At 34.4% G+C, this 23283-nt stretch overlaps 1 protein-coding gene across 1 annotated transcript in view; it reads right to left on the reverse strand.

Annotated features, from left to right (window-relative positions):
• Positions 1-22451, reverse strand: part of ADGRV1 (adhesion G protein-coupled receptor V1) — a 260321-nt gene extending 237870 nt beyond the window's left edge. The window contains exons 1-10 of the mRNA XM_062599728.1: positions 22269-22451; positions 20247-20396; positions 18998-19093; positions 17900-18004; positions 16322-16435; positions 12614-13179; positions 11106-11376; positions 10040-10369; positions 6548-6724; positions 5426-5649 (exon numbers count right to left, since the gene is read on the reverse strand). Of these exons, the coding sequence (XP_062455712.1) occupies positions 5426-5649; positions 6548-6724; positions 10040-10369; positions 11106-11376; positions 12614-13179; positions 16322-16435; positions 17900-18004; positions 18998-19093; positions 20247-20396; positions 22269-22451 (2216 nt within the window). The remainder of the gene's footprint in view (positions 1-5425; positions 5650-6547; positions 6725-10039; positions 10370-11105; positions 11377-12613; positions 13180-16321; positions 16436-17899; positions 18005-18997; positions 19094-20246; positions 20397-22268) is intronic.
• Positions 22452-23283: the final 832 nt, after the last annotated feature.

Genomic DNA, 23283 nt, shown 5'->3' on the forward strand with positions numbered 1-23283 from the left:
AATTCTCGTAACACAGGGTACGCATTCTTGGTAAATGTGAAATAAAAAAATCAGTAGGAAGCATGTTTAAGAAAAGAGAGAGAAATCAAGTCAGGAAGGTACATTCGAAACATTCACTATCAAGTATTCTCATAGATTTGCTTTTTTTCTAGAGAAAAAAGAACTAGGTTTTATTCACTGTTTTGAATAATTACATAGTAACAATTTTACACCACTCACACTACAGTCCCGCAAATTTCCATTCACTTAATAAAATAATACTTCTTTTGGTTCAGTGTAGCATTCACATACTTAAATTTAAGCCTATCCATATTGGTAAGACATGACTCAAACATCCAATTAAAGCTTTCAGCATGCTGTTTAGACTCTAATCAAGAACCATAAATACCAGTCTACAGCCCTTAGGCCCCTAAATGCACTAATATGCCTTAATTGCCCTGACCGGACTCACGTGGGGCCCTTGCCCACCCCGCCGCCCACAGTCTCAGGGGCTCCTACCTTGCAGGTGTGCCTGCCCGAGGCTCTGCCACAGCCACGCCTGCCTCTGGCCACGGACCCTGGTGATCTAGACCCTGACCTGTGGGCTGACTGACACTCAGCCTGACACTCGCAGCCTGACACTCGCAGGGCCGTCTCCAACACTGGCTACCCTCGCTGGCCCGATCCTGACTCATGTTTCTAGCCTGACCTTGGAGTCATCACCACGTGCCTGATGCCCAGGACTGGGGCTGCCCTCACCCACTCCCTCGCTGGGGGCAGCGGGACGGAGCCTGGCCAGCGAGGCCCAGCCCTGCTGCACCCTCACTCCTGCCCACTGCCCTGCAGGCAGCTGCCGCTCCATACTGTGCTCTGACAACATTCAAGAATAGTGCACAAACGAAGTATTATCAGCAATGTGCATGCACCATCCTTTTATCATGGAATTAAATACTTCCAAATTCCACCTAATACATAGGATCAATTCAGTCCTATTTCAGTCCTTACAGTAGGTGAAACCAGGCCTTTAGGTACTCTTATATCACAACCAAAAAGGCAATCAGAATGCCCACGGTGGTTATCCATGCACATCAAGTTCCATACTGTCATGACTATAAACCATAGTAGCTTTTATGATGTAAACTCAGTGTTTAACTATGTTTTCTGTCAAAGATCAGGTATAGAAAAAGCAATTTCCATATGACAAATTTAATGCAAAAATCACTGATTACTGGGGAAACTGTATCTTAAAAAGCTTTGAAAGACATTTTTTGGAAGACGCATAAAATACTGAATTGCAACTGTGAATCTGTATTATTATTCCTATTAAAACCGTATTTCTTTTAAAACCTTTTTTATCACAGTATCTCAGAAAAGGTGAATTCAAATTGCCTGTGGAATGTTGCTCAATTTGCTTCTTAGGTTTGTACTCAATGTTCACTTTATCTTCAATTTTTTCAGGATTATTTACTGATTTAATTAGCTGCAGGACCTAGATCTAAAGAACAATATTAAAATAGGATTTGCCACATTATAAATTCCACAGTGCTGCTTACCAAAGCACCTCCATTCCAGGTTTAATCCACAATATATTTAACTTTGGAAGCTATTTTAACTTCTGTTATTCATAGCAGGAGATATATGATGTCATATTTTGAAAAGTAATAAAAACTAGCAGTAGGTGTCCAGTAACACTTACTTCAACATTCTACTCCTATTTTCAAGCAATTTTTTTCCTTTCAAAACAAAGACTGATCAAATCCTTGAAGAGAAACTTAACCTTTTACACTGAAAGAGATAATGGATGTAACATCACATATATTACTTAAAAGCAAATTTGCTTCAGTAAGAAAGATAAGTTTTGAAGCACATACTAACCATAGGACAAACAAATCACCAAGATGGAGAAAAAACAGGTACATTAGATGATAAATTAGTGTTTATTTGCATCCCAGCGCAGAGGGCAACCCACCACACAAAACTCACTTGAGCCCTGAATTAAGGCATATAGACAGTAAGAAGGGCTTTGAACACACCTTCTATCATTAGCAAAGTTTTTGCAAAGAAGTAATCTCTTGTACATAAAAATGTTAAAAACTGCCAGACATTTCACAATGAAATAGTCAAATTGTATTTTGTATATTTGTAATTTTGAAAAATCGCTTCATAACTCAGAGACTCATCATTTTCTAAATACATTCATGGATAGATGTTCAGGCTGTGGAAATTTGTATCACACCACAGAAGTCACTGGACCTTTGAAAAACCTCATACAGCTTCAGTTTTGCTATATTACATATTGTAGATTAGGATTTAGCTCATGATGTATGTGGAGGTGGGTGGGTGGATGTATATGCATCTGCTCTGGTATGAGTAATAACTCAAAAATATAAGTGCATAAGGACTGTTTAAACAATCATTTGTTTACTATCACTTTCACAAATTATTATGTCTTTATCAGTATATTGCTTATTTAAGAGTTTCCCAAGACCCATGGTCTCATTCTCACCACATATGAGTGTAAATACAGGCCTACTCCAACCCCTCAAGCCCTGGAGGTTCTACCCTTCCAATCATGCCAATCACCAAATAAATAGCCGCGTAGCTGCGCTTTAACTGAAGAGACAACAACTGCCATTAAAAGGATGCATTGTGCAGGAGGAAAGAACAACAATCAGATTTTTTTTTAAACTGATTTCTATTTGTGCTTACCAGGTAAAACGAACAGCCCTAGTATGTACATATGCTTTCACAAAGCATACACACAATTTCCATGGCCTGTTCCACCTACATTCAGCAAGAAGACCAAGGCCTTTTCTTTGTCATACAGATTTCACTACAGACATCTGGCTTTATTTATGTTTGTCTCAATTCAGGCCTATTCAGATATGGGCAGGCATTCAACCTGAAGCTGCTCCTAAAAAAAAAAATATGAAGAAGCTTCAGCAGGTACAAGATTGTCTTGCTTTTTTATTATCCATTTGTCTTCTTTGGAAGCATATTCCTCACGCTATACATTGGCCTCCATTATGTGGACATAATTAGGAATTATTTTTAATTTCTATCGCCTACGAAGGGAGGCCATAGAGCAAGTGAGGAAAATACTATTTACAATGCCTTGAAAATGTCTTTTACCGATATGGATGCAATTAAAGCTCTTGTTTAAAATGTAAACTGCCTTAACAACATTACTAAGTTGTAATTAATACAACCTTGATAGAACTAATTATTTTGACTATTTCATCCATGCTATTACCAACTAGTATAAGTATAATAATTATGAACATATTTCTATGTCCATATTTCCATTAAAGTTCTCACATGCTCTATCTTCTGTCAGACTGATGCTACAATTTATAGAACAGTACAAACACATTCCTAGCACAGTGCATCTTTGTTTTCATTCTAATTCACTACTACTGTGAGGTACTGGCTGCCAGCCTTGGAAACTGAACTCTTTTGTTCGTCCAAAGAATAGAAACCATGCAGAAAGCAATAGTGCAAGCTTACACACATAACCATGCCAGTATCCTTCAACCTTGATTTGAAGAGTCATCTCTAGTACTAAAAAGATGATCTCTGCAGTCATTTCATTCTTGGGTTGTGCTAATGTTAAAGTTGCCGGATTTCACCCATTGGCTTGAGGGATATTAGCCAGGTCTAGAAAAAGTTCAATTATTTGTCCTTCTCATTCACTTCTTTTTCTAGGCCAGACCACCTGTTCCTTACTTCACTCTCTGATCTTGCCAAGTGTGGGAAAGCTGCTTACTGTTGGCATGCTTTTCACCAGCCACTTCTTGATCAGCAGAACCTGCTACTTCCACCATACATAGTAGAAACAGAAAAGTGGTTATATTTGTCCAGCTGCCAGTTCAATCCTTATAAGAGCCATCAATTTTAAGACACAGCCTAAGATCTCTGATCAGAATAAACAACAGAATGCTGTCATTTCACACATGCTGTCAGAATTGAAAAAGTTGCTCTTGTACACTATTCATTTCATTTATCTACATTATTTGTTTCCTTCCATTTCCCTTTGCGTGCTTGGCCACCTTACATAATTTCTTCACAATTTTAATCACCATTTCTAATCTTAGTTTCCCCTCTTATCCCAGAAGCTCTTACGAATTCCTTAAGACCAAATAGTTTTATCTGCAGGAAGAAAAGTACAGGACTTCTTACAATAGTATCCATTTATTTTTGTCCTGAACAGGTTTGCCTTTTAAATGTAATAGAGTAGACAAGGTAGAATGAAATAACATGTGCTGCACTAAATGTATCTTCCAGACAGCTTTTACTGAAGCAGTTCAACACTGCAATAGAAAAATATCTTTCTTTTGCAGTACAGTAACATTTAAAAAAAGCAGGCTTTTCCACCAGGATCTTCCAATAATCAGCGCCAGCTTGAGAAGCTGGCTGCCCACTGTTTGATAGTGTGCAATTGCCATAAGTACTGCTGTTGAAGTTCAAGAGCTACTTTATGCTTCATGTGAATACTTCTTTATGCATAAGGTGAAGACTATGGAAATTCTGGGTGTTATATGCAGATGTTGCTGCTGGCAGATCCCTAGAAACATATATTAGTATGTATCCAGCAAAACTGAAAAAATATTCCTTAGATTAATAGAAGGTAGAAGAGCAAGCCTGGTGGTATTTCTAAGCTATATATGTAACTGGGTTGTTGGAAGGACAGAAGATACAGTCAAGTTCTGCTGTTGCAGAGTAATACAAAGAGGGAGTACACTCCTGGATATACACTAATTAAAGCATTCTGAGTAATGTTCAAATGCATTTTTATAATAATAAAATTCAAATGCAGTTGGAATGTCCTGAGGTTCATTCCAACCGGGATTATCCTACAATCCTGATCCAGTCCAGAAGGGAGACAAAAACACTGTGCTTCAGAAACACCATACTATCTCTGTAACAGATGACTGTAGGAATAAGTCCCTCTGGGCTATTTCTGATGCTAAGAGTTGTAATGGAAGTATCCAGTTATCAAGAATAAGCAATACTGAACACACAGGTCAAACAAATAAAAAGCTGATCTAATTCCTCAACGACAATCTAGATATAAACCCTTTTTTTGATTAAAAAAAAAGAGAACATTTCTGTACTGCTTTCTACTTTGACTTAGTGTATCTCACTAAGCATTCAATTTCTGTAAAAAAAAAGAAGTTAAAACCAAGCACTATAACAAATGATCAAAGCTAAAATAAGAACTTTCTAAATAGCATATGTACAGTACTTTAATCAAAACAAAAAGAATGTCAGTAGGTAATAAATATGACATAGTTTCTTATGTTCATCTCCAGTCCAAGAGCAGTCCATACACAGCCTGAATCAAGGGCCTAACATTCCTCAAGGCATTTATCAACACAATGTATGCAATAACTTACATATAATTTATAACAATTGATTCAGATGAATATAGACTATGGTACAATACCTGTCCAAAGTCAATAAAACAGTTTCATTCATTTCAGGTATATCATCAGCTTTAATAGTAATGTTGATTGTAGTATCACTTTGTCCAGATAAGAACACAACAGAGCCATTAAAAGGACTTATATCATCATGTGTTACTGCTTTTTGATTAACACCAGAAGGTTTCAAACTCCAGAACACAGTTGCTTGACCATCAGTCCCATCTCTATGCAATACAATGGAAACCTATAAAACACATGAAACTGTCATGACTTGTGAAGGTAAATACAGAAACAACTACTTTTACTACTTTTACTTACAACAACTTTTTCTTCGCAAATTAACATTCAACTATGAACCTCAAAATGTTCAGCTTGTATTTTTACTCATAGCTATGTGTATCAGGTATGGCACCTAGGAAATCAATGATGTTATCTCAGTGAACATTGAAACCTAACCTTTTTCATCACTCACCAAAGTCACACATTTGGACAACGGAGAAGACAGAAAATAAACATTTTACAACTTATTCATATGACAAATCACTAAGCAATCATAAATACAATAAACTTTGTGTGACTGAGAAAAAACAAAAATGTAAGGAAAAAAATTTTATGGAACTTCTCCAGCAGAAACTAAAGCACTCAGATGGATTGCAATGCTTTTGCAAATGCTTCTTTGGGTTTTCAGAAAGCTGAAAAGCAAAATTGTTGAAAAATATGCCCGGATAGCAAATTATATGTTCATGCGAAAGTCAGTCAACTATAAGACTCACAGCCACTTCCATGAACTTTATGATGACCATCCTGCTTTACATGACTACTTTCTGAGTTGGTGAGAGAAATCAAAATTGTCTATATTATTCCTTGCGTACAACTATCAATGACTAACTGGATATTTGCATGAACACCAAAGGCCAACCTTACTTCTCTGATAATTACCAATGGATTATTTCAGTGCTTATTTTTATAAGCACTTTTCTGCTTATATTTTGTAAAGCAAGAGAATGTTTGGGATCAGGCATAAATGTAGAGGGATGATTTTCTTCACATTACCCTTTCAAATGCTTCAATGAATTTACCCAACTTTGCTTTCTCCAAATAAATTTTCCATGAAAAGGGACAATATAAAAAGGCTGGCTTACCACTGTAGCAGGGGAATCTTCTGGCTCAGAAAGAATAATTGGAAGATTGCTAGTAAAGCCAATTTCTCCATTTGCGATATCTGGAGTAATCCTCAGAGAAATATTTCGAATCTCACCTAATCTAGGACTCACTGGTGGAACCAGAGGAATTCTATTCACCAGCTCAACTCTTTCCAGCTGTAATAAAAAATAACACAAAATTGAGAAACCAGATGCCTTGGTACCAAGTGGGAGAAATTCTGATATTTCAGAATAATTTGCATATGCAACAAGTAAAATGTGTCCAGAAAAAACTTCATCATACTGGCACTATTGCTGTTATAAAAATCTAGAAGTAAATGTGTCAAGTAAACAGAAGCAGATATTATTGAGCTTTGCCAGCAGAACAATACACATCATGGACAAATCATGTTAGTATAAATAATTAAACAGAGATCCAGACAGAAAGGGAGACTGAACGCATACATCTTTTAGATCAGCCTCAATGCTAGACTTGTGAACAATATTAACCTGATGAGACCTTGGACTATTGTCCTAACTTCATTATTTGCACCATACGTTGATAAAAATCTACTGATGTCACTGGAACCATAATAATTCATGGCTTCAGATACAGCCTACATACCAACAAATCCATAGCTAAAGAACGATCCAGTCTTCTTTCCTCTCTCATACAATTTGAGGTACTTTCCTATCCATTTATGATTATTAATACATTAGCATTTCATTGAGAATTGAAATTTGGTACAGTATTTCAAAACTGTCTTCTCGTGTTATATTTCTGATGCCTTATTGATATGAAGAGGAAATTTTAGAAAATCTATCTCCTTTCTTTACCTGAGCAGTATGACTAAATCTAGCAACAGTATTGACAAAATAAGGAAAGTGAGATTACCTGCTTAAGTATGCTTTTCAAATATTATTTATACCATGAGATTCTGTCTACAAACATCCCTGCAGCAAATTTTTCCATAACTGATCTGCATACACTTCTGCAAATGCTTCACTGGGGCATGAAACCTGCAGTGACATTTACCTTTTAACTCCCACACAAATATTTTTTCTTGGGTCTATCAGATATTACCTGATGATTTATCATATAGTAAAAATTTATTGGAAAAAAATGGCCTTATTTTGATCCTTACAGAAACTATGGATTATCATTTTCATTCATGATTTCTAGTCTTTCAACTCATAACACCAAACTACAGATGTGCTGTATTATATTTTGTGCCACAACTGCTTGAGTAACACGAAAATATTTGTGTATATTTCATTTGATGATAGATGGAAATGTTTTACAAACTGTATTTACTGTATTTAGTAATTGATTCTCAACCATATCAGCTAGTTATTGAGAGACTGAAGGAGGAATAAGTCGGGAGATTTTGTGGAATATGGTTCATCTCAATTGTTTTATAAACTATCTTTTGAAGTAGCCCCTGACTGTGCAATTACTAGCATGCGGGTGCATCACTGTGAGTTTTTGCAGCCCACTGAAGCTGCTTAAATACTATAAATCTGAATACATTGTCAAGTGTATGCTTCTGATCCTGGATAGCAACTCTGGGATAAAAGCACTGATTAATGAAAAGTCAAACAAAATTTTTTCAGTATTTTCTTTAATACCTTTGAAAGCAGAATAGTTCATGAGGAAAAAAAGCTTTGTGAATTGAATAATAGTAATGAATAATTAATAAATTTTCACCGTTAGCCTTCCTGTCCATGCCAAAAATTGCATACTCAGACTAGAAAAACTGCACTAATTGAGGATATCACTGAAGAATGTTAATCTCATTTCTCCAGTTTCTCTACTTATTCTTTAGTTGTATTTAAGCTTCATTTCTACCTCTCCCCCAACCCTATTTCTCAAGTTTATCCTTTATTGTGCGCATAGGACAAGGTCTGTAATCTTCTCATTCTAAACATGTTTCCTGAGCTTATCATTTATTCACAATGTAGAAGGACTGTCACAGTGACAAATAGCTCTTTCTTTTATATGAATTTCTAAGAGAATTTTTTGTGATGTAAACCCCTCTCATTTTATTTATTTAAACACAAAGATCTTCATGGTTCACGAAGAAAATACAAGAAAAAATGCTGGAATATACAGTTTGAAAGGCTTGACAAAGTGCATCAAGTAGCAGAACATGATACACTCTGAAATACTTAATGTGTGTTCCTTTTTCAAATCCCACACATTAATGGTATTTAATTTATATCATTTAAATGTACTTGGAATTAGATTTTTTAATTCTCTTCTAGCTCTTTCAGATCTCTTGCAGATGTAGAACACACTAATCTATTCTAATACTCGAGAAGGTAAATCTCAATTTAAGTTTAAATGCAAAAAAAATCTATTATAATAATAATACAATTCTCGTGGAAATTCCTTCTCCTATCCTCCCTTTTTTAAAACGAGAAGTGAGAGGGGAAATATCTCTTAAAGCTTCCCAGAAGCAATTGAAACATTTTTGGCAAGCCATAAGTAAATAAATAATGATAATTTTTAAATACAAATATTTAAAATCAACAACTTTTATTTGAAAACTCTAAAGAAATCTGACTTAAAATGAAACAATAAAAAGACCAGGAAATGCCTCTGTGATTTGGGCTTCTGATGCACCAAGTCCCCCCTATTTCTGTATATTAAATTTACTCTCTGAGCTCTTCATGCCATGATCACCACAATGGCATAGTTAATCACAGTAAGTACAGTCCATGAGTGTTAACTGCACATGCAAAAATGAGCATAATAAATACCAGCTACAATGCTCCGGATGTTTCACAGCAGTATTTCTGAATGAAAAATTGCTAACAATTAAGCGAACTTGGTTTTTCCCTAGTGAAAAGTCTTCATTTGAAAGTGGAATATTTTTTAAATATTTTTTCTGAAAACCCCTTTTCTGTCAAAAAAATTTCTAGTGAAAATTTTCAGCCAGTTTTAGCCAACAATGGCAGAAGTTCTCCTCTTCAAAATTTAGATGGGGAAAAGAGAGAGAAAAAAAACTAAAAAAGTAGCAAAGAAAACTATACAAATAAAATGGAAAATGTACTTTTCAAGTTCTCTGGCCAAATTAATACATAAATGAAACATAGTATAGGTTTCATTATTTTAAAATTATATTTCCTGGCTTGTCATTATCAGATTTGTCATGCTTCTGTGAATTAATTTTTAAAACTTTAATTTGATTAAATTCAAAGCCAAGGGTTAGACACATAAACACACCTCAATATTGATCTTGTTTTGTTGAATTCCAAGATTAATACTTGAATCCTCTTATAACAGTTTATTTGAAAAGTTTGTGCAATTATTAAATAACAATTTGGAATAGAACTCTTTATGGCATATTTATGGAAGCTGTCCCTTTAAAAGAGAGACAGGTTTCTTAGCTAAAGATTAAATTTATTTACAGGATTGGTCATTTTAACTACACTCAAAGATAAGGAGTTAAAGGGGTTAAAGAAAAAACAACAACAAAAAAGAAATACCTGAATGAGGAAATGGGCACCACTTTGAAGAAATGCATCATTTCTTATTGGTATATTTAAGGTATTTTGAGCTTTTCCTTCTGGAAATGTGAGAATGTTTTTTCTAGGCATATTTAGAATGCCATCTTTTGCTCTCTCAGGATCCAAAGCTCCAGCTGGAATGTACAGTGCAATATAAACCAACTGCACATCTCCAACTGTTCCTCTCTCCCTTGCAAAACTCAAGGATAAAAAGCGTCCCATTGGATTGCTTTCAATCTTCTGATTCTCCATAGGATAAAATTTTATTACACCATAAACATCATCACTGTCCTGAATATAAAACAAAAGCTGCAAAAACAAAAAACATACCATCATACCTTTTCTCCTTAGTGAATTAGCAGTCAAGAAAGAAATTAGATTGATAGTCCCAAAGTGTTCATTGCATACACAACATGGCTGGTGGCGCAGCTTTCCCACTACTTCAGTGTCCCAGAACGAGCTCTGAATAACTGATTTCCTTGGTTCAGCAGCCAAAGTGAACAATTAAAAAATGATTTAGATGGTGAATGAAATTCATTTTATTCACCAAGCTCATTCCAATCATTTCTAAGAAAAGCAAAGTAGGGACTTGAGCCTCAAAACTGCTAGCAACGCTAGTCACTTTTTTTTTTTAATAGTTCAGAGTTTATTCTTAATCACCAACCTATCCTCTTCAAGTTATTACTCTGTGTAAAACATTCCAATAATCATTAAGACAGCAAATGAGCAGAGAACATAGCTTTCCTGGGAGGTCGGCACCAAGCCATCTCTTAGCAAGCCTCATTCAAAGACAGCATTTATGTACAAAGGAAAATAATCATAGTTGGTTGGATGCTACTTCATTAAAAAGATCTGCCCTTGTATACTATACTGAGATGAATACTTTGGATATGGCTTTACATGACGAGAATAAATTAAGGATTAGTTTCCTTGATTTATATTCAAGCACAAACCCTTCAGAGAGTCTAACCAGGGTTACCAAAACTGGAAAAATCCCTGATTATTGCCTATGCCCTTCTCTGAAAGAAATCCTGAGCAGACTTACCTCAAACGGATCGCTCACTTCTGCACCTCCCTGTATTGTATTGGCCAAAAGTTTCAGAAGATAGGGCTCTGCCTCTTCTGGTATATCATCATTAATAATGTGCAGAGGAATTGCTGCCAGCATCTGTCCTTGATCAAAACATAACTCCCCAGACTCTGGAATGAGGTCTGCAGTCACAGGTGAAGGATCACTACTATTACGGGTTATAATCCAGCTAACAGAAACATTTCCATGAGTTCCACCATTTCTTACAACTGTGATCCCTTCAAACCTATCATTTTGAATGAAAATAAAAACCCACAACATGTAATTATAATTAATCTTGGTTTACTTACTTATTCATTCCCTGACAGATTACATTGACTTCAGTGGAATTAGTTTTAACTGCAGAAAGTGACATTTGAGCAAGAGCTTAAAGACACTGAAATCATAACATACATGTAGACTCTTCTTAGAGAGTGCTTAGTCATGAGCTCTCTATAATATATCTAAAGATATTTGTAAGAACTTATTTATTTTGTTTTCAGTGAGAAAGATAGTGAGAAATGGAGCCTTGTCATGTTTACATTTGTCAGAGGAAACATGTTAAATTTAAGAAAACTTTTTCTCTACTGACTTTCTAAAACAACTTATAAATTATATCAAAATACAGTTCTCAGGCATGAACACCTAAATAATATTTCAGAATGAACTATTTCCCTCTGTACTGAAACATTAAATTATCAATATTTAAAAAATTGAAAATGTCAAGTTTCCTGAATATGACTGCAAGAAAAAGTTTGGGAACCATGCCCTATGAAAATTTAGTCAGCAAGATTCATTTCTTTATTGTGTATAATAATAATAATTAAAAAAAAAAAAAAAAAAAAAAAAAAAAAAAAGATGAGTACTGAAGCATTGGGCCTTACATACCAGAATATATTCATCTGAAATTGTTCATAATGTGATAATTTGATATACAACCTGTTTCTCTGGGGATGAACTAGTACCAGTACCTAGCAATGGATACTTCCACTGAGACTGCCAATATTGGGTAATCAATCCCATCTGTAAACATTTGTACATAGCTTTAACTTTTACATCTCTGTTAAGGGTACTCAATATCTCTTAGGAGACACTCAATACTTTTTTTTTTTTAAACCAAAAACTGATTTTGCACATAGGATATGCAAAAATTTATCAGGAAAGGCATCCTGACTTCTATGCTCCACTCACAAGGTTAGTAAATGAGTGGCAACATTATGGCTTTACAGACCCTGCATTTAGATTAGGAACATGTCAATATTCTGATAATGTAATAAGATATTTACAGTTTATATATACTGAAATAGCTCCCGTATAACAGGGTAACTATATAAAATGTTCAGTAGCAATTTTTTCATTACTTTTAATGAAATCCTAAGGACATTTAGAATACCAAACTTTCTACTTTCCTAGAAGGAAGACCCAAAGCACCGGTTTTAAAAATCCATTAAAATCACTAGTCACTGTTTGAAGATCTATATTACCTTGAAATTTGGTCTTCATCAACGATTATAGTCTGAGCAAACAGGATACTGTTGATTGATAGCACTCCATAGGGTTTATCATTCGGTTTGATGGTAACATGAACAACAGATGGATAAACTAAAACAGCATCTCCCTGCAAAGTGTCTTTAAGCAGCATAATCTGAAAGGTCTCAGCAATTTCTGGTATGGCATCATCAAGGATCTTAAATTTCATATAAGCTTCATGAACTAAAGATGGGAAAACGATAGTCGTATTTGGTTGTAGATCTAGGAAGTCTAAATTAAGCTGTGCATGTGCTGATGAATTCCCAGTTATAATAGTATAACTGACAGAGACTTCATATTCATCAGGTCCAATTAATCTTCCGCTGTCATCCTTACCACGAACCACTTGAATAGTTAACACATCAACTTCCTCAGGCACCATATAAGCACTCTGAACAAATCGCACGGGGCTGTCATTTTTTTTAATATTAATCTGAATAGAATTTTTTGTGGTGTTGATTTCAGCCCCTCCCTCAACACTTCTCAGATGAACAACAAAAAATTCATCATTTTCAGGTATCTGGAAAAATAATATTAGCAACCAGGTATAAGTCACATGAGAAATATGCTTTATATATTTTGCAGAAAAGGGAAATACACAACTTGATAATTCATTTCAATATTAAAACAATCAGGAAAAAAGCTTAGGAGCTTGTAACTGACTAAAAATCCCTTCTCAAAACTGAATGCTTCCATTTTCTAAAATAAACAGTCCTCTAGCAGTATGAAAAAGGGGGGAAAGTCCAAATAAAAAAAATACACAAACTACACAGGAATCACAAAAATCAGGATCTCTCCATAGTCTCCAGACTATGAGGAGATCCAATTGTTGCTATCTGAAACCACTTCTATTTTGAAAACAGTTTTCCTCCCAGTTATTTAGGGTTACAACCTCATTAGCTGATGTTAGCACTGATTTACCTCTATGCATGCCTGAAAGAATATGCGAACAGCCAAGGTGTGGGCACAATTTGCCTTGATCTTCCATTTATTTTTGACTGTAAAAGGAACATTGCCTGCTTTCAGACACACCCACATTCCTAAGGAAACACAGATCTGAGAATGTATTTTCTGCTGCTTAGTTATTTATTAGATCCTGATATTTTTTCAACCAGACAACTGTTTAAACTGCATTTTAGTTCCATCAATTTCTTCTCTAATAACTGATGCTGAATAACTAATACAGAATGACTTACAAGTTCAAAAGTAAAGAACTTAAGGATGATGTTTTTGCTCTATATTACTACATTTTATTCCCCATATCTTGATTTGTTAAATTAATTTCATTACTAATGATTTCAGTTTCTCCATTATTCATACGTATATAGGTGAATGTAAATTTTAAAAAATTATGAATGATATTTGCATCTGACCATCACTGCATACTCTCAAAAAATAGTATTATATGATTCTGAGAGAAATTCCAGGAAAAAGTTACATTTTCACTGCTAATGGTAATATTCTGTTATAAAGTTGACAAATCCTTTTATGCATTTTTGTTTATTGAGCTAAAAAAGTCCGATTTTCCTGCTGTCCAATATTTCTTCTTTTTTGTGCTCATTTGCTAATTGGCCACCCTCAGATCCTTTTTTAGGCCTAAAAGAGTGAACATGCAGCTCTCTTTACAGCTCATGCCAATTCTATCCCTTTTTGGTCTGTGGCACTTAAATTTGCATAATGTTGTTGACTGATGCAGCTTTTTTCAACCTGAGATCTGGAAGCTCTAAATCATGTCTCCTATACTGAGATACAAAAGTTATTTTATCTTACCACAACAGAAGCTAACTTATGTTTGTTTTAGTCCACTAATGAATACACACTCTTGCACAATAAAAATATACATTTAAAAAACAGTCAAAGAACATGCAGAATTTTAGCTGTAGATTACATCTCAATATTACATATAAATGGGACATCCTGGAGCTCTAAATTGCATTGTGATTGACCAATAAAAACACCAGCAAAACTTAAAGGACTTTTAGCATAAAGGATTCTCAATGTTGCCTCATCTCTTTCATTTTCTCTTAAACAAAGTTTCCATTATTCTTCACTAATAAAAGAAATGTATACAATGAAATGACCATAAAAGTAGTACTGTTGAGATCAGATCTGCAGCCTTCTGACTTTTCTATAAAAGAGGGCTCATTTCTTTGTTTTTTTCTCCCTTCTGTTCCTAAAGGCTCTAAGTTCTGAGAGTAACACTGGATTCTTATGAGTTTCACCACAATCATCATCCATTTTTCACATACTTGCTTTTACTGAGGGGATCAGCCACACATCTACAGATAATACTTTGAGTAACAGAATTTTGAGAGCATCTTTCAAGAAGAAAAAAAAAATCACATCCTCCTAAGGAGCTTAACGATTCTTTTTTGTGCATAAGACACAGAAATACTACATCTTATCTAAAAGACATGCTTCCGCAGTTCAGACACACCAGGCTGGCACAGTCTCTCAAGACTACAGATATCATTAGAGATGTGAAAAAAAAAATGCAAAAAAATCACTTAAAAGATAATCATTTCCAAGAAAGCCAACTTTCCACTATTAATTTTTTCCTGTGAATTTCTGTATTAAGTTGTTCTGTTCACATTTGCCTATTTTGGTGCCTCTATTTCTCATCTTCATTTTATAAAGTTAAAAAAGAATAGGAGGTAAAAAAAGTTGAATATCACAAATTAAAAAACAGAGAATGTTTTGCTTACTATGAAATAAAAAAAAATTCAAAATATATTAACTTCATTTTTGAAAGGCCAATTCAAAAACTGAATAGTTATAATTATCACTTAGTATTAATGTTTTTCACAAGGTAGTCTGCTTGTTTTAGGGTATTTTTAATTTTTTGGAGGAATTCTTTTTAATATGCTTCTACCCCGGAAAATGTGCATATAAAAATGGATACATACTTTTCAATATATCTTGTCCTTATGAACATTCCATGTGTTATATTCTTTGTTTAGTGGCAAATATAACATCTGCTCTTCACACTTATGAGGAGCAATCAAGTTAACAATGCATAAAATTGATTCTTTTGCACTGTTAGCTGAAGGCAGAGGAACTACCCAGACTTCACTGAGGATGTAATCAGAAATGCACCATGTAAGCAATGACTCAGTAAGGTTCCCATTACCTAAACAATTAGTAAAGATAAAAAGAAGAGCCTGAGTTAACTATGCAAACATGCAAACGTGGCCTGAATTTGCAAGGTGGGCAATTAGAAAAAAGTAGAACATAAAAGAAATGTAAAAAAGGAAAATATAGAAAGGACAGTCTAATAGATAAAGAAATACAATGGATTCAATACTTTGTTAAAGAACATCACCCTTGGCCAGACACCTAGTACCTCAGCATTCCATCTTGAAAGAAAGTATAATACTTTCCTGTTTGTTTATACGTTTCTTGCAGAAGCACCTAACGGGGTAGTCAGACATGCCAGGATATATTTAGAAACTGAAGAACTTCACAGATGAGAATTACAGAGAGCGCATTATAAAGATTAAAATAGCCCACACTGTCAAAATTTAACATCGCTTTAATAAGCAGAATCACTTCTTAACTTTACCTAAAGCAAGCATTTTCATAACCTATTATTTCAAGCCCCTATAGAATAGAAGTTAACTTCCTATATATCCAAACCTAAAGTGAAATTAACTTGTGCTTACCTGATCATCCAGCACTGTTAAATTATAAATCATCATTGATCTACCAGGGGCAAATGTAATATTTCCCTTAACTGGACTTAAGTCTTCTTCAGCTGGGTTTGGACCATCCTCTATCTGCAAAGAATCAATTTTTATGATGAGATAAAAACGGCAATATGGCAAATACCAAATACCAAAATGGCAATACAGATCTAGTACAATAATCAACATATAGTGCACGACATGCACAGCAACTGACTGACTATTCAGTCATCTCCTATTTCATAAATGTGCATATTCAATAGTGAAAATCTGCCCTTTTTTGCCAAATGGAATAAATCAGAATAACCACTCAGAAGGAAGTAGGCAGAGCCAGAAAAAGATGAAGAAATTTACTTCCGTATAGGCCCAAGAGGGCTCTTTGGTATCAATCGATGCATCATTGATTCTTTCACATTATTGAATATTCATTATAATTTAATTTATATCATAAGTATGGCATAAGTTCTAAGACAAAATAACAACAGTAATTGGTTTTGTGTCTTTCTTTTTATCTTGACTATGACATTTATAAATATTGAAAACCAGTGCTGTGTAGAAACAGCTGAGCCTAAAATTATTGATATGCAAATATTAATTTGTTACATTTAACGGTGAAACCTAAAACACTGAGAAGCCTTTTAGGGGCAATGTATTTCTTTTAATGTAAAATACTGTAAATTGTATTTCAGCTTATCTGAATAACCATACTGTGAAGTGAACCTGATTAATTCTGCAAATAGCAAAATTTATTGAACCTTAAAACAGACAGGTCTGCAATAAATTACACAGAGAAACACATTATGCCCTTTAAATGTACTTACTATATTTATTATAAAAATAAAAGTCTAGTACAAAGCTTTTCAGATTTTGACAGGTCTAGATCAAATCCTCGATGACCTTTAAGACTAGAGCACAGACAAAAAAACCCAGCAATATTAAAGAACCTTTGCTTTACATACAATTTTATAGCATGTAGTACAATCTCAGCCAGTTAAGAAAAAGAAAGCAATAAATGCAGTATCTGTATCATGTTCAAATCAAGTAGATAAACAAACTAAATATTCAACCTAACTAATTATTCTGAAAGCTTCAGTTTTTGGAAGTTCAGCCTACAATGTCTTATAGGGACAGAATTTCACTAATACTGAGCTTGCATACTTACACGTTCAAAGATGGGACAACATTAAAGATCCACTCTGATATTTCTTTGTAAAAAATATATATAGATTTTGAAAAACTTTTAAATCAGACATTTCTTATACAAACATATGCTTTGTTTGTTCTCTAATAATGCAAATAAATACCTGTTCAAGTATCTTTTAAAACTACAGAGAATATTCAGTTTTCTTTAGTATATCTTAATTTTTCCTCCACTTAAACTGTCAGATGACTACAGCCTTTTCCTTGTGACAAGGAATACTTCCATTTTATGGAATAGATTTAACAAATGTAGATACTGGCATTTTTCCCCTCTTCCACTTTTACATATACTTTCGTAAGTTATGACTACAGCCTACCAGTTTCATCCAAAAGGCTGAGGCCCTTTTATAAACTCACCTCAAAAGTCACGATGACCGTTCCATAAGTTCCCCTCTCTCTAATTAGGGTGAGAGGCACAGATTCATTTTTACCCTTGGGCTCATTCACTGTGATTACAGCAGACTAATGAGGAAGAAAAGAGACAAGCAATCAAGCACAGATCAAACATCACAGCAAAATGAAGAAACTGTTACCATAGAAATACCAAACTCCCACAGACAAGCTAATCCAATCTGCAAACCAGTCCACTGACGGCATACATTTCCTAGCAACCAATTAGTTCAGCTAATAAAAGGCTTGAAAGATTTCAGATAAAGAAAAATCATCATCAGTTATGCAAATATTTTTTTTTTTTCCTGTAAATGAAGTCACTATACACAGAATATCACAGGATAATCAATTAGGTCATGCTACTGGTTGCTTTTTCAAACTATGGTGGTAAAAGATTTTAAAGAACTTAAGTAATTCAGGGAGCTATACTATGGTTCTGAAAATTTCTAATGTTTTTGTGCTTTTTCAGTGAAATCCTTCACAAAGATTACCTTACCATAATGCTCACAATAGAGCATAGCCCCTCCCACTGCTAACATAGTCTCTGTATTATTGCAATTTTCATCCACTATACTACAGTCATCCCCAGCATCTTATACCAGAAGCTGTATATATCATTATGGTGTTGCCTTCAGATTGAGAGTTTACTGTAAAAATGCTCATTACAGAACAGAATATACAATTTTCAAGATTTTCAAAAACACCTTTTTACCTTTATTTTTTCTCTGGTACTATTCTTAAGTTACTACACTACTATATTTAGATCTCAACTTATAGATGAGGGGCACTGAGACTGAAACGACTTTAAAGAAATTTTATCTTTAACATTAGCAGCATAGAACTTCAAGTGTGAGGATCTCAGGCTATCGCTCAACAGCTAAATGAATATAGTACTATTAAAGCTATATATTTGTGTGAATTAAGTACATATGTATGGATTACCTCTAGAGATGTTTTCAAAGATGTAAATCAGAATCACAGTTTTAAGGGACTCAGCTGAGTAACTAATTAGTGTCTTTGAAAACGCTTTCTAAAATTTTCACATATACCATAAAAAAAACATACCATGTTAAAAGAAATTATTCCAAAGGCATTGTCATTTGATAATATTGTTACAGTGACAGACTTGGGTGATCCAAGCTTTATTCTTGCAGATGGTTTCTAAAATTAACAAAACAGAATATTTAATACAGTGATAGGCAAAAAAATAGAAAATATTGTTTGGTGTCACTGACTAAATAAATATTATTTTAACATAAATTGTATTATTATCTATTATTATTATCCATTATTATCTATTACAATGACAGTTATTTAGAGCAATAGAATGCACCAAAATAATTCTTATTCGGTAGGAAAAATATATTCTATAGAGTTAACAACAAAGCACTTGAAACAAACTTGGTAAATCATTAACCATTGTCTGACAACCTATTAACAATACCATAGTTATACGGAGCTAGGTATGAAGCATGTAGTATTGCCAGGAACTCAAAAGTTGTTCTTTTCTTCCTAATGCTGTATAAAATGGAAACTTTGAAGCTTACTATTATACGAACAGAAATATCAGTGAAAGGAGAGAAATTGTTTATAACAGTAAAAATGAGATACTACATCTATGAATCAACTGAGAGAAGAAGAAAAAATACAAATATTTACATTTACTGCCAACATCTCATGAGATCTATAAAAATTGCCAGTATAAGACAAGATTCTTCTTTTTGAGCTGACTTCAAACTTCAAAGCCATGAACTGCTACCTACCCCTCACTCCCCAAAAGAGAGAATATTCATGTTCTAAAAGCATTACTCTTATAAGATAGAACAATATGCAGAAATTTAATAGTATATTGTTTAAATTTGTTTCATTTTGTTTTTTTCTAGGGAGGTCTTGTTTACCCTTTGCTTCTGGAGGACTGAAAATTATCCTGTTTCCTTTGCTACTTCCACCCTCTCTTTAAGCTACAGTCTACACAGGAAAATAGAAAAAGCTAATAGCCTCTTCACAGTCTAACTCTTCTTCATTCTAATAGAACACCTTCAAACGTCCATGGCCGAGCACACTGCTTGATGAAGTTTCAGATTATGTCTAAACTGCACAGCAACATCACATAGAGACACCCCCAGGAACAGTAAAACCTTCTTAAGAGCAGTAAACACTGTCCTGGCTAATCTCCAAATTTTAGTTCTCATCCATGCAGACTTAGATTCACCACTTAGAAGAAGCACAATCACACTGAAATCTATGGAATACCATTCATGTCAGCTTAGCCAATGCTTTCTGAGGAAACATGAATTAAAAAACTGAGACTTACTGGTAGCGTCAAGTAAAATATGAATGTCTCATCAGCCTCTGGAAGATCATCATCACAGACAGATATATATACAGTTCGATTTGTTTCTGTATCAGGTATATATGCTGCTGCATATGTGTCAAAAAAGTCTCCTGTGTGTTCTCCGTAAATCTACAATAAATACACAAACGAGTTTCATCTCTTTCCTCCTGCACTAACTTCTATAATATTATTCAGAATTGATTGCACAGATTTCATACATTCTTCTTCGCACATAATTCTTCTCCCAAATTCACCTGCTGTCATCCAGTGCATTTCTGGGCAGAAATTATAGATAACAGTTTATTGTATCCAAGCAGAGTAACCAGAAAAAACACTTTATCCAGAACCAGTTGTAACTTCCTTCCTCACAACTCAGTATCTTATGCATAACATACCATATGACCAACTTTTCATGGAAAAGACTGTTCTTCTTAGCACAAATCTGTTACCATAGAAGTTACCTATCCTATGCTTACCTTAAGATGTAACTGCCTTCTGCTTCCTGTCTCACTCTAGTAAGTAAAAGGAACCTATATGCTAGCTTAGACCTGTTTAATGTTTTGATTGCTAATGTTGAACAAGATGAATTCTTCTATGATATACAACACTGCTTTGAGTCTACAAAAAAAAAAAAGGTTCATTGACTCTACTATAAGCAGAATGGTTTCAGGAGAGATTACAGAACCGGTTATATCAAGAAGGCGAGGTCTGTAGGTTAAGTTTACAACTGGAAACTAAAAAAGGAGAGAAGCAATTAAATCAGTATAACTACCAAACCTTAAAGACACTAAGAGTTTGAATGAACCATTGCGAACAAAGCAACTCCTGTGGCTTGAGAATACTGAAATTAAAATTTCAGTGAAGAAAAACCCGAAGTTTAGCAGGTGTTTTTGTGGATATACAAAGGTCAAATACTTCCATTGTCTAATTTTAGGCACATGAATAATTAAAATTCATATTTATTAATCAAAATGGATTGACTATGTGTCACATGGGTTGAGTGCTGTAGCAATCATTGGACATTTTGACAATAGTGTTTCTTATGCATCTGAACCAATACTAGATCTACCAGAACACTCTTAGGCAGACAGGCTATACATGCCTTCATAAAAGAACTATTCAAAACATTCAAGTTAGAAACTGTTCGGCATTTCAAGTCTTAATACTGTAGCTAAGTTACTATGTTAGTTACACCAGTAAATACTGCTAGTTTCAAAGTAGACCCACATTTTCTCCAGCTTTTCTCCTCAAACATTAATAAAGTACAAAATCTCTACTGAACAATTTCTGTTCCTTTGTAATTTATGAAACCTGCCTTTTTCATATTTAATTACAGAACATAGAATTGTGCAGCAGTATATGATAGTTTCCTTTATCTGCAGACTGAAAGAATTCATAACCAGCACATCTCTGAAGCATTGCTGTATTCTCCTTACTCATATCACACAGCACCTTACTCCATATACAAATAGTTTAGCAAACCCTAAAGGGTTTAAATGATTAAAGGGAGCACAATCAGGATAATGGCTAATAACTCCTAAGTAGTAAAGGGAAGGAATAATATAAACATAGTGACCTCAATTTCTCAAAGAATTGAACAATGTATTCATAAGGACACCTGACTCAAACAATGGAGTTGCTATTAAAATGCCAGTGCGAGAGCAAGTTGGAAAGGGAGAAATTATTGCACGCTTGTATTTCAATATGAAATCACAGCTTGAATCAAAATTCAATCAAGGATATTAACTTGGAGTTCTCCCTCAGTAGTAGGAGCTGGCTTCTTCAGGAGATATTTGTACCTGGAAATATCTTGATACTACTGACATAGCCAACAGGAATTTGCTCAGTTACAGAAACCGGGTGTCGTTTGTTCAGAGTGAAGTGTTGCCTCAGTGAACCCCTCCCCCCTTTCCCTTTCACTTGCTTGGTAAAAAAATAAGCAACATTCAAAACTTCAGGAAGACACTAATATTTCTTGAGAAGTAACCGGCAGTTTCTTACCGACACAACTGCTGTGACGTTAGCAGGCTCCCCTGTCCTCTCAATTACAAGACGTATAACGGTTGTACTTGTTTCATTAACTACAAATTCTGTTTGTCCACTGAACTTCACTTCTGTTTCTCCAGATGTGAGATGAACAACTAATACTAAAAGAAAATGAACTAATATAGAAGCAAAGGGCATCCCTATAAAAAAGAAGAGAATAATTAAAAATAAAGTATGCATGGGAAATACATAAAATACTCTCTATTGACCTTTCCTATCTGGTCAAGTTTCCTCAACACTTCATATACTGGGATTATCTGATGAACTTCAGAAATGAGACAAGAACATGCTCTGGTTTCATCTAGGATCAAGGGAGATAACATAATTTTCATCTACTTCACGTAATACATACTCCCTTCGTATTTTCTAAACAGAGTTAATTATCATCTAAAATTGATCCTAAATGCTTAACATAAAGTCTATTTCATTGTTCCCGCCATTCTTTAACCTGGCTCTCAGACATCTGATATTCTAGATAGTGTTTATTAACTTTTTTCAACTGGAGGACTTACTAACTTTTTTCAGAAAAATATATCTATGTTGCCACAACAGCTTGCATTTCCAAACAACAAGTAAGTGTAAGTATTGACAGTTTACTAACTCTTATTTTCACTTTGCTTGCGTTCTTGCTTCTCTTTAGAAATACACATGAACTGGGAGTAAGGGTGGAGAGCTGAATGTTTGCAGTCATCCTACAGATCACCTTCTGTCATCTTATAGACCATGAAATACTCTTGGACAATTACATATTTACTTCAGTTTTCTTCTGCTGCTTCTCTTATCTCATAATTGTTTTCTTGTCACACAAAATCATTGTGGCATATTTTAATGCGACTGTAACCTTTATATCGATAGGTCATTCTTTTTATTTATGCACAAGGCCCAATTTTCTTTTCTGTTAGGATAAGATAACTTAAAACTAAGGTAGATGTGTTACAATTCAGTAATGTAACATGTATGTTTACATGCC

Source organism: Rhea pennata, chromosome Z (genome assembly GCF_028389875.1).
Source record: "Rhea pennata isolate bPtePen1 chromosome Z, bPtePen1.pri, whole genome shotgun sequence".
In the NCBI taxonomy this organism is placed as follows: domain Eukaryota; kingdom Metazoa; phylum Chordata; class Aves; order Rheiformes; family Rheidae; genus Rhea; species Rhea pennata.